This window comes from Chiloscyllium plagiosum, unplaced genomic scaffold, assembly GCF_037043375.1.
Source record: "Chiloscyllium plagiosum isolate Xiang-an unplaced genomic scaffold, Cpla_swu_hap1 HiC_scaffold_18, whole genome shotgun sequence".
Classification (NCBI taxonomy): Eukaryota; Metazoa; Chordata; class Chondrichthyes; order Orectolobiformes; family Hemiscylliidae; genus Chiloscyllium; species Chiloscyllium plagiosum.
In genome coordinates this window covers 68,387,890-68,401,027 of record NW_028270156.1, presented here as the reverse complement: position 1 = coordinate 68,401,027, position 13,138 = coordinate 68,387,890, and the positions used below count along the sequence as shown (strand labels likewise).

The 13,138-nt window shown below is 47.1% G+C and overlaps 1 protein-coding gene across 5 annotated transcripts in view; it reads right to left on the bottom strand.

The window, feature by feature from the left end:
• Window positions 1-13,138, bottom strand: part of LOC122557955 (proline-rich protein 5-like) — a 163,302-nt gene that overhangs the window by 98,633 nt on the left and 51,531 nt on the right. For all 5 annotated transcript variants that reach the window (XM_087996769.1, XM_087996770.1, XM_043706223.2 and 2 more), the window contains exon 3: window positions 9,312-9,392. In XM_087996769.1, the coding sequence (XP_087852895.1) occupies window positions 9,312-9,392 (81 nt within the window). The remainder of the gene's footprint in view (window positions 1-9,311; window positions 9,393-13,138) is intronic.

Below are 13,138 nucleotides of genomic sequence, written 5' to 3'. Positions count from 1 at the left end.
CTGAGGGTTGGGAAGAATTTTACAAGATTCCGAGGAGGATTGACAGAGTGGATGGTGAGAAAATGTTCCACTTGTGGAGGGGGATCGAAAACTAGAGGGACGTGGTTACAGAATAAGGGGACAAACGTTTAGAACTGAGACGTGGAGAAATTTCTTCTCTCATTCCACCGTCAGGAATCCTCTTGTTGTGGAGGTTAGATCACTGAAACTATGTGGGGAGGAGATCTGGATAGATTTTTGAAGTGTATTGAGTTGATGGCTATGAGGAGTTGGCGCAAAACAGGAGTTATTGAATGGCAATGCAGGCCTGAGGGCTGATTCCTGCTCCTATTTCTTGCGCTGTGAGAACAGTTCCTTCGTGCAAAATGGGATAGATGCATAGGCCTCCCTCCTATCAAAAGCAGTAGATATGAACTCAATTAAACATTTTAAATCTGAGATCAATTGATTTTTGTTAACCAAGGGATAGAGAAAGTGAGGACTACAAATGCTGGAGATCAGAATCGAAGAGTGTGGCGTTGGAAAAGCACAGCAGGTCGAGGAGCAGGAGAATGGACATTTCGGGCATAAGTGCTTCATGAGGAAAAAGGCTTGTAGGCCAAGGGGGCGGGGAGATAAATGGGAGGGGGGGTGGGGCTACGGGAAGGTGTCTGGGAATGTGATAGGTAGATAAAGATGATAGGTCAGAGAGGAGGGTGGAGTGGATAGGTGGGAAGGAAGATGGACAGGTAGGACAGGTCAAGGAGGTGGAGCCAGGTTGGAAGGTTGGGACTGGGATAAGGGGGGGGGGGGAAGGGGAAATTAGGAAACTGTTGAAATCCACATTGATCCTGTGTGGTTGGAGGGTCCCAGGACCAGAAGATGAGGCGTTCCTCCTCCAGGCGTTGGGTGGTTAGGGTTTAGCGATGGAGGAGGCCCAGGACCTGCATGTCCTTGGAGAAGTAGGAGGGGGAGTTAAAGTGTTCAGCTACAGGGCAGTAGGATTGATTGGTGTGGGTGTCCCAGAGATGTTCTCCGAAACGATCCGCAAGTTGGCAACCTGTCTCCTCAATGTAGAGGCGACCACATCGGGTGCAACGGACACAGCAGATGACTTGTGAGGAAGTACAGGAAAACGTATGTCAGATGTGGAAGGGTCCTTTGGGACCTTGGATGGAGGTGCTGGGGAAGTTGTGGGTGCAGGCTTTGCACTTCTTGCGGTGGCAGGGGAAGGTGCCAGGAGGAGAGGGTGGGTTGGTGGGGGCTGTGGACCTGACACGGGAGTCGCAGAGGGAATAGTCTCTCCGAAACGCAGATAGAGGTGGGGAGGGAAATATATCTTTGGCGGTGGGGTCAGTTTGTAGGTGGTGGAAATGGCGGAGGATGATTTGATGTATCCGAAGGTTAGTGGGGTGGAAGGTGAGGACCAGGGGGGTTCTGCCCTTGTTGCAATTGGAGCGGTGGGGTTCAAGAGTAGAGGTTGCAGGATGTGGAGGAGATGCACTTGAAGGCATCGTTGACCACGTGGGAAGGGAAATTGCAGTCTTTAAAGAAGGAGGTCATGTGGGATGTTCGTGTGGTGCTCCCATCTGGGAACAGACGTGGTGAAGGCGGAGGAATTGGGAATAAAGAATAGCATTTGTACAGGAGGCAGGGTGGGAGTAGGTATATTCCAGGTAGCTGTGGGAGTCGGTGGGTTTGTAGTGGATGTCTGTGTTGAGTTGGTCCCTGAAAATGGAGATGGATAGGTCCAGGAAGGGAAGGGAAGTGTCTGAGATGGCCCAGGTGTACTTAAGGTCAGGGTGCAAGGAGTGCGTGAAGTTGATGAACTGTTCAACCTCCTTGTGGGAGCACGAGGTGGTGCCAATATAGTCAACGATGTAACAAATTAAGAGGTGGGGAATGACGCCGGTGTAGCTGCGGAAAATGGACTGTTCCATGTACCTGAAGAAGGGCTTATGCCCGAAACGTCAATTCTCCTGCTCCTTGGATGCTGCCTGGCCTGCTGTGTTTTTCCAGCACCACATTTTTCAACTCTGGTCTCCACCATCTGCAGTCCTCACTTTCTCCTGTTCCATGTACCTGACAAAGAGGCAAGCATAGCTAGGGCCCATGCGGGTGCCCATGACTACCCCTTTGGTCTGGAGGGGTTGCGATGACGCTATGGCTTTAAGAGGTTATTTTGTTCTGTTTTTTTTATTTGAAGAGAGGTTGTAACACAGAGACACCAAGCAGTCTACCAAAACCACTAGAGTAAACAGCCTGGGAGGCCCAGAGGTTTTTAAACAGGTAGAAACAATAAAAGCCGCCTGGATGGCTTTGGCCAGCTCTTTAGGCTTATCTTTTAACAATTGCTGTTGTGGGCTTGAAGACATAGAAGCGATCTTTTCCATGTCCTGGGTACAGCTCGACACTGGGCTGTCTCTCTGCCATTGGGTTACCTGGGAAACAAATCTATTTTTCTGATTTTTCCTTTTCGCCACGGGGGAGATTGATGGGATAGTTCTATATTGGAGGAGTTAATTAGTAGTAGGTACTGTATCTATTATTCAATAAGAGTTAAGTCATTTCTAAATTACTCTTTCTTTTGTTTGTATTTTGACTATAGTGTTTGAGCAAACTGTGGGTTTGCGTAACGTTGTGAAGATTGAGCAGCCACATTGCATCTGGAACAAAGCACTTCGCACTTGCCTTTAATATAAGAACAAGGCCACCTTCTTAATTTATTTTGAGGGGGTCTGGTCTGGTCTAGTCCACAACAGGGTGTACGAGGTGGATGGATGGATGGAGGTAAGGCATGGATCAGCCTTGGATTGTAAAGCAGACTCAAAAGCAGCTGACTGACCTCCTCTATCCTTGTTCCTCTATCCTTCCCAATCTGTGAGGTTGTTTAGGATCTGTCGAGTAACAATCCATCCCTTCCCCTCAGTGTCTTCAGTGAGAGGATTCTTGGAGAGTACCACTCCTTTCTTCCATGGATAAAAGCTCAACATTCAAAGGTGACACAATTGAATGGGAAATAGTGATTAAATGTAGGAAGAGGAGGAGGAATGCCAGTGGGGAGAAGGAAAACATCAGGCAATGCGATGGGAACAGTTTCCAAGATGGAAATGGTTACTGGCACAGAGCACAGTCTGGAATTCTGCTTTGCCGGAGCTATGGCAGCCAATTTTCCTGAGAAACACCCATTCTTTGGTGGTGGAGGGAGTTGGCCCTGGATTTCCGGGGGTGCAACAAAGGCGGGAGAAAAACTCAGGTCAGCCTTCATTTCCTTGAGTCACATCTATCGTCCGTCAAGATAATGGCAGCATCGGTTCCCCAATGCTGTTGCTTGCACCACTTCTCGGAGGAGTGATCACATGTCGATCGCTTGTGTAACATTGTTAGCTCAACTGACTGTCTCAGTTGTCTGCTATTCCCACAACAAATACAAGATAGTTCTGCCATAAAGTGCAATTTTCAACACTCAGGTAATGGAGGACAGGTAATGGCAGAGGGGGGAATGTGTGGTCATTTGGCGGAACAGTTAAGATTTCATTTAATGCCACTTCATGGACTGACAGTCTCCCTGCATGGTGCTGACATAGGATGGGGTTTGGAGGGGGTGGGGGAGGGCTGGTCAGGAGAGAGATATGGACCAGGCCGTGGATCGAGAAATGGGAAGCAGGGACAACAACTAGCAGCTGAGATATGTGGGTTTTATAGAGTCACAGAGTCATAGAGATGTACAGCACAGAAACAGACCCTTCGGTCCAACCCGTCCATGCCGACCAGATATCCCAACTCAATCTAGTCCCACCTGCCAGCACTCGGCCCATATCCCTCCAAACCCTTCCTATTCATATACCCATCCAAATGCCTCTTAAATGTTGCAATTGTACCAGCCTCCACCACTTCCTCTGGCACCTCATTCTATACACGTACGACCCTCTGTGTGAAAAAGTTGCCCCTTATATCTTTCCCCTCTCACCCTAAACCTATGCCCTCTAGTTCTGGACTCCCCGACCCCAGGGAAAAGACCTTATCTATTTCCCTATCCATGCCCCTCATAATTTTATAAACCTCTATAGGGTCACCCCTCATCCTCCGACATTCCAGGGAAAACAGCCCCAGCCCATTCAACCTATAGCTTGAAACCTCCAACCCTGGCAACATCCTTGTAAATCTTTTCTGAACCTTTTCAAGTTTCACAACATCTTTGCGATAGGAAGGAGTCCAGAATTGCACGCAATATTCCAACAGTGGCCTAACCAATGTCCTGTACAGCCGCAACATGACCTCCCAACTCCTGTACTCAATACTCTGACCAATAAAGGAAAGCATACCAAACACCGTCTTCACTATCCTATCTACCTGCGACTCCACTTTCAAGGAGCTATGAACCTGCACTCCAAGGTCTCTTTGTTCAGCAACACTCTCTAGGACCTTACCATTAAGTGTATATGTCCTGCTAAGATTTGCTTTCCCAAAATGCAGCACCTCGCATTTATCTGAATTAAACTCCATCTGCCACTTCTCAGCCCATTGGCCCATCTGGTCCAGATCCTCATTTCTTCTCATTTCTGTCCATACTCCATCTCCTTAAACGGTGATGTCTGGTTCTGGACTCCCCGGTTATCGGGAACATCCTTCCTGTGTTGGCCCTGTCTAGTCTTGTTCACAGTTTTCGTTTTCGATGAAACTCCCCTCATTTTTCTAATCCCCAGTGAATACAGTCCAAACTGATTCAGTCTCTCTCCATGCATCAGTCCTGCTATCCCAGGAATCAGTCTGGTAAACCATTGCCAAACATTATACCTCAGATAAAGACAGCAAAACTGCAAGTAGTATTCCAGGTGTGGTCTCACCAAGGTCCTGGACAGTTGCAGCAAGACAGCCCTGTCCTGTATGTGAATCCTATCACCAAGAAAGCTAACTTACCATTTACCTTCTTCACTGCCTGCCCCACCTGAATGCACACTTTCAGCTGCTGATCCGAAGCAACACCCAGGTCTCATTGCATCTTCCCCTTTCCCAATGTATCACCAACCAGATAATAATTTACCTTCCAGCATATGCAATCAAAGTGGATAAACTCATATTTATACCGTGCCTGGCATGCACCTGGCCATTCTCTCAACATCTCCAAATCACATTGGAGCAAATAAACAAGGAATTGCGGATGCTGGAAATCAGAAACAAATATCAGAAACTGCTAGAAAAACTCAGCAGGTCTGACAGCACCTGTGGAGAGAGAAAACAGGGCTAACATTTCAGGTCGAGGGACCCTCCTTCAGAACTGAAGCATCTCTGCACCCTCCGCACAGTTCACCCACCCATCCAGCTTTGAGTTTCTGCAAATTCGTTTCATATTACATTTAGTTCCCTCACCTTAGTCATAATTGGGGGTCCCAGCACTGATGCCCGCTGCTTGCCTGCCATACCCCACTAGTAACTGCTTGCCTCTCAGAAAAAGACCCCTTTAGTCCTCCTCTTTGTTTCCTGTCTGCCCATCTGCTCTCTAATCATGTCAGTATGGTACACCCAATCCCACACATTTTAATTTCCTAACTAACCTTTTATGTGGGACATTAGTGAAAATCCAAGTGAACCACATCCACTGGCTCACCCTTATCGACTCTACTAGTTCCAACCCTGAAAACCCTCGGTACAATTTGCCAAGCATGAGTCCCCCTTTTCGTAAACCACTCCACCTCTGTCAGACTGTGTTCAATACTTTGAACTATTTTGGCCAAATTTAATTCACTGAAAATCCTGAATAATTTTAAACACCTACTATTTTTTGCTCAGAAGCAAACTAGCCCAGTTTCTGCACATGACTGAATGCATTTTCAGGCACTTTATTGATGCAAACCTCTTCTGCACTGCATCTTTGTTGACTGGATTATTAGGCTGTCCAGTGGGCCAAGGCCTAATGGCTGCCAGCTAGACCTAGGTATCATTTATCGCCCCACATCTTGGCCTGACCCTGTCGGTGAGTAAGCTTCACCTGCAGGTGTGATGGGGGCCCTGACAACCAGTCTCATATCCCAAGGTTCACCTGAACAGGTAATGCCCCCATGTGTGATGTGCTGTTCCCATCTAGGACTGAGGCAGGCAGCAGTCAAGAACGCTTGATTCACTGTACCTCCTGGTTCATGGCCAACCTTTCTGCCTATCGAGGTGGGATTTTCATGCCTCAGTCGGGTGTAGGAACAGAGACTGGGTGTTAAATCGTGGATGGGACACAATTCTGTGATTCCCACCCTCATAGTGTAGGATTTTCATGGCCTGGGTATAAAGGTGCACCTGGCAAAGCCAGCACCTGACAATCCCAACTTTGCTGACTTCGTTGTGTGACTGGGTAGTTCGGACCCCTCTGTCGTGGCATAGGGCCAGTTGATCAAACTGCTTTAAGAAGACCCCAACCCATCGGATTCTTGTGAGCTGGTGAGGGACAGGATGGAATCGGGTCCACCCCCTCAGGTAGGACCAAAGCAACCATGAAGACAGGTGGATAGCCAGGCCAGGCCATAGGCCCACCACCCCTAAATGTCCCCGCTCTTCTACCTTTCCCCTTCTCTGCCAACAGCACGAAAAGCATCAGTATCTACCCCTCTCCCAGTTCTGAAGGAGGGCAACTGGACTCGTAGCATTAACTCTGTTTCACTGTCCTCAAGATGTTGCCGGACCTGTTGAGTTTCTCCAGCACTCTGTTTTCATTTCAGATTTCCAGCATCTGCAGTATTTTGCTTACATCTCAATCCTGAGTTGAGTTTTATTCCTTCATGGCAATTTACTCCAGACCATAAGACCATGTCAGTACAACTGTAGACCTTCAGTGATATAAAAATATCTTACGTTCTATTCCTGAAAACCAAAGCTACCTCAATTCTTCAATATAGTCTTCAATTTCTCCAATAACTCTGACCATTCTAGGTCCAGTTCCTTTGAAAGCAACATTGTTAATGGGCCACATTGTACTGTGGTTTTTTTTGGCATCTGTATCACACTGGAGCTGAGGCCATGCCTTATATGTACCTACATGGTTGATCTTGACAACCCCTCTGACATCGGCCTAGCACATCAGTCTTCAGCCTAGCAAGCCAGTTCTCTCAAACTGTTCCAGTGAATAACAAAATGGCAGATTGCAAGGAAGAGCTCCAATGAACATCGCTGTAGCTCTACATACACAGAAGGTGGACAATCTCAGGTTCCTTTGCCCATCGTAGTCGTAGGATTTGACTCCCCTTCCAACTAGGCTTTCTGATCGATGAGAAACCCTTAGACACAGTGCTGCAGATGCAAGCCAACCCTCAGCCCACATGCAGAGAGGTTCCATTCAGATAATGGCTCCAGCACAAAGGATTCAGCATAGTCTGATTTGCTATCGCCCGTCAATGGGGGCAAAGAAATGACACGACCTGCCATTGGCTACTGCAGTCACGAGGCTGACCACTCAGTTCAAAGTTAAAAATCACACAACACCAGATTATAGTCCAACAGGTTTATATGGATGCACTACCTTTCGGAGCACCGCTCCTTCATCGGGTAGTTGTAGTTACCACCTGATGAAGGAGCAGCGCTCGGAAAGCTAGTGCTTCCAAATAAACCTGTTGGACTATAACCTGGTGTTGTGTGATTTTTAGCTTTGTCCACCCCAGTCCAACACCGGCTCCTCCATGTCACTCAGTACAAGAGTACTAGAACCTGACCAATGTTACCACAATGAGGAGGGGACGGATAATTCAAACATTTTCCCATTGGTGTTGTTACCATGTCAGGTTGAAACAGCATAATCATTGTGAACTGATCGTGTTGTCTGGTCTGGATTCTCCATGGAAATGTACAGCATTGGTTAACTGGTCATCCCTGGCTGCATCATGTGTGAAATACTCACAGGGTTAACTCTCCGACATCCCGAGCATCAGGAAAAAGGTCTAATGTGGCTGTCTGATGTTCAATATGAATCACTAGAGAAGGTGGGTTGGGGGTTGAAATCAAAGCAACTTTGCTGGTGATGGGTTCGGACAGGTCAGTCTGACTCCTACCAGTTGGAGGATTGTATCGGCCACATCTGAGGCCTACTGGGGGTGAGAGGGCTCAGATTACCTCAGGGCAGCAACCAGATCCAGAGAGATTTAATCTGAATTAAGACAGGGTCGGGGCTAGAACATGAGGTTTTGTTTGCGGTCTTTCAGTAGAAGTTTTGATTTCTAATGCATCGCAATGACTTTCTGTGTTTGTTGGCGGGTGTTGAGATTAGATTGTGGACGGATTGAAATCAGACAGACTGACCAAGGTATTGTGTCATCTGGACCAGCTTGCAGGTTTTGTCCTGCTGCATTCAGAAGTTTACTTTAACAATTAAGTTTCTGCTTAAACCAAACCTTGTGTCTGTCTGTCTGATTTTGTTCTTTACAAGATTCTAAAGTCCAAGAACAATTCAGACATAGGAACAAAGGAATTAGGAGCAAATCAGCCCTTCTAGATCACTCCACCATTTAACATGATCATGGCTGATCATATCCTGGCCTCAACTCCACTCTCCTGCCTGCTCCCCATAGTTTCATCAGAAACATATCTATTTCTTTCTTTAATCCACCTCCACTACAGTCTGGGTCAGTGAATCCCACGGATTCACAACCCTCTGAGAGAAATAGTTTCCCCTCATCTCTGTTTTGATCCTACCTCCTCTCACTCTATATCCGTGCTCTCTTGTCTGAGACTGTTTCGCAAGGGGGAGTGATTGTTCAACACCTGCCTTCTCAATCCCTTTAGTATTTTATATGACTCTGCCAGACACACCCCCCCCCACCTCCCCCAACCCGAACTCCAGCCAGTACAAACCCTAGATATTCAACTGCATTTCATGCAACTGCCCTTTCATTCCTGGAACCAATCTGGTGAACTTCCTCTGACCTGCCTCCAGTGCCACCACCTCAAGTAAGGAGACCAAAGCCAGACACAGATACTTCAGGTGTAGTCCCACCAACACCTCGTATAATTACAGTAAACGCTACTTTCATAATTCAGTGCTTTTGCAATAAATGCCAGGATTCCATTTGCCCTTCTTATTATATGATGCAATGGGAACATCTTAGAGAATAACCCTGAGAGATGGTGGTCACTGTCTTGCCCTCCTTAGTAATACTTTTTTTCACTTTTGAATGACTGATTAGGCCACTTTGGAGGGCAGTTAACAATAAATTGTATCAATCAGAGACTGGAATCACACACAGACCAGTTTGGCTACAGACTGATCTTCTTCTGAAGGGGGTGTGAAAGCAGTTCGACATGCATTGTTAAGTATTAATCAATTCACCTCCTTCAACCTTATCTGGGATTTTTACCTTATGTTTTCATTCAGAGAGAACAGCTCATTGTCTTGCAAGCTTCCTCCCTGGAACACGCGGATCACTGCCTTGTGGACGCTGAGGGGGAAAACAATGAAAATCCAAAAATGAGACACGTTTCATGATAAAAAAAAACAAAAATCAATGAACTGACAAAGTGATAAAGTTGCAGCAGGTGGCCTCAGCTTCTGCAACAGCCTGTGTTACAGGCCAGTTGAAGTTGCTGCTGGCAACTTGTTGCAAAAATGACATTAAATGCCTCCACTTTAACTCTCAGTTAAACAGGCATCCAGTTAAGCTGTTCAGTGCAGTGGCATTTGCTTTGCAATATAATGCAATAAAAACAAAAATAAGCATACAATCCAGTCTGTATGTAAGTCTGAGACATTAACGTGCACAGTGTTGGTACTAAATTTCAAGACATCTGTCTCAACAGGACCCCCAATCTTTGTAGCTCATATATTATATGAGCTAACTTATAAGGGAAGCAGTCATATCATGTTATACTGGCTGTGGTGTTTTACCCTATGGAAATGTGTCATCATCGTGAACTTTTATAAATATCCTTCTTTTTCCTGGGCAACTCGTCCATGAAGGGTTCTCCTTCTCAACTCTCCCCTTGTCTGAGGCATGGTGACCCTCAGGTTAAACCACCACCAGTCGTCCCTCTCTGATGAGAGAGAGCAGTCTCCCATGGTCCTCTGGGAGTAGGGCAACTTTGCATTTATTGAAAAGACCACTGATGTAGTGTGCCCACTATTTGCTTGTTATGTCTGCCTCCCCAAACAAACACGCTGGGTTTGAGTGGCGTTTGTCAATGTTCCTGTGATTCCTGCCACCAACCTCAGCATTGGAAACTGGGACATTGTTGAGATCGCTTCCGGAAATTTCAGAGAGGCGGGTCGGATGTAAAGGGGGAGAAAAGGGGAGGGGAGCTTAAGAAAGGGGCACAGAGACAGTACAGGCAAAATACATGCAATTGGATGAGGGAGAAGCACAATAGCTGACCCAAGCATCCTTTACGACAGGTATATTTTCCTGCTAATGACCAAGTCAATACTGTTAAAAATATTACTTACTATTTAGAAACATTACTTGCAGGATTTAGGCAACACTGATATTTATATACCCGCCTCTTGTCACTCTTTTTCAATTCCAACCAATGGAAATGCCACATCACAAGGCAGTTAAGAATCAACCATATCCGTGCAGGACTGGAGTCACGTGTAAGTCAACTGGGTGGGTGATCCCTTCTATTGGAGCATACAGTTACACCCCTGAGACGTGTGTGTGCCAGGAGTGCAGGGTTGTGGACAAAGAATATCACGCCTGGATTTCTCATAGAAGTTACAACAGAGAAGGCCATTCAGCCCCAGAGTGTCCAATGCTGGTCATCAATACCGTTAGCGCTGGGTTCTTTCAGTTCTTGGGACTGCCTGTCGGGGGGAACAGACTGAACAATGGCATGCAAACTGAAGAATTGACCGTGGAGACCCTGGCAGGGGACAGACAGAGAAGAGTTTGCAGCTCTCCTGTAATAACAGCCCACAATCCAGTGGTCACACAAACAGCAGTACTCACCTCCTCCCAATTCACCCTCTCACGTGTAAGAATAACGTAATTTACAGGATTCCAGGCACGAAACACAATGTAGGACAAACAGGCAGACATCCATGAACACCAACTAGCCACTAAACGCCACGACCAACTGTCCCTAGTAACCTTACACACAGATGGCAAAGGACCACAAATTCGACTGGGGCAACACAATGATTGTAGGACAAGCCGAAGAGAAGACAGCCAGAGAATTTCTAGAAGCATGACACTCAACACCAACTCCATCAATAAACACATTGGCCTAGATCCACATACGGCCGGCCTAGATCCACATACCGGCCTAGATCCACATACCGGCCAAGATCCACATACTGGCCTAGATCCACATACCAGCCTAGATCCACATACCGGCCAAGATCCACATACTGGCCTAGATCCACATACCGGCCTAGATCCTCATACCGGCCTAGATCCACATACTGGCCTAGATCCACATACCGGCCAAGATCCACATACCGGCCAAGATCCACATACCGGCCAAGATCCACATACCGGCCTAGATCCACATACTGGCCTAGATCCACATACCAGCCTAGATCCACATACCGGCCAAGATCCACATACTGGCCTAGATCCACATACTGGCCTAGATCCACATACTGGCCTAGATCCTCATACCGGCCTAGATCCACATACCGGCCTAGATCCACATATCGGCCTAGATCCACATACCGGCCAAGATCCACATACCGGCCAAGATCCACATACCGGCCTAGATCCTCATACCGGCCTAGATCCACATACCGGCCTAGATCCACATACCGGCCAAGATCCACATACCCGCCAAGATCCACATACCGGCCTAGATCCTCATACCGGCCTAGATCCACATACTGGCCTAGATCCACATACCGGCCAAGATCCACATACTGGCTTAGATCCACATACTGGCCTAGATCCACATACCGGCCTAGATCCACATACCGGCCTAGATCCACATACCGGCCTAGATCCACATACCGGCCTAGATCCACATACCGGCCTAGATCCACATACCAGCCTAGATCCTCATACCGGCCTAGATCCACATACCGGCCTAGATCCACATACCGGCCTAGATCCACATACCGGCCTAGATCCACATACCGGCCATTACAATGAACAACCGGAATCAGCAGGAACAGAACCAAATACATTCCAGAGGACACAGTACAGCAGCACTTCACAGGAGGCTCCACAGGACTGAAGCTGTCACCCAGACAGGGGACAAAACGTCATCAAATCAACTTCCCAGCTCGGCGAACATACCCACAGCAAAGGGGTCTCGTGCTTGGCCATGTCACCCATGGCCCATGATGCCGCACAAGAGGGACTGTAAGATTGAACACTTTCTTCCTTCTTCTGCCTTTATATTCGACACTTTGCTTTATTCTTCTGTGTTCTAAGATGGTGCCCGGAGAGTAGCGACACCGTACAACATCGGCACTGTATTTTGTGACAAAATACACATGGCAATAAGTAAAGCAAATGAAAATTTCGAATGGAACCTCATCAAAAAAAAACTTTCCTCAGGCAAAACATGGCGACAGGCCGAAGGAAAGGTCTGGAGCAGAGAAGAAGGAAGATAATTCTCCATCTGAAGTAATTTTAAAATTCTGCCGTGAAACATGCTAACCCATGGTGACATAGAGTGGTAGAATGTGGATTCTAAGCCACATGAGGATCTCCTGGTTATCAAGAATAGTGTAGCAGAGAAAGGGGAAACTGAAAGATGCACTTATTGAAGCGGCCTAGTATAGCCGTTGTATACTGACTTGTTGCTCATTGTCATTAGCCTGAAAAAGACCAGGGGAGTGATGTTGGGATGTAGGAAATTCAGAGCTGGTGAGCACAAAAATAGTAGAGGAGGAGAAGCCAGAAGTAAGCAGTACTGACGATTAAAATCTATTTTAATAAAGCCCGTTCCCAAAGCACACAAGGAACTTTACCTAGCTGCATTGTGCCTGATCTGGGAGTGTTTCATGTGGCTGTGCAGATTAGATTAGATTAGATTCCCTACTGTGTGGAAACAGGCCCTTTGGCCCAACCAGTCCACACCAACCCTCCGAAGAGTAACTCACCCAGAACCATTTCCCTCTGGCCGATGTACCTAACACTACGGGCAATTTAGCATGGCCAATTCACCTGACCTGCACATCTTTGGACTATGGGAGGAAACCGGAGCACCCAGAGGAAACCCACGCGGACACGGGGAGAATGTGCAAGCT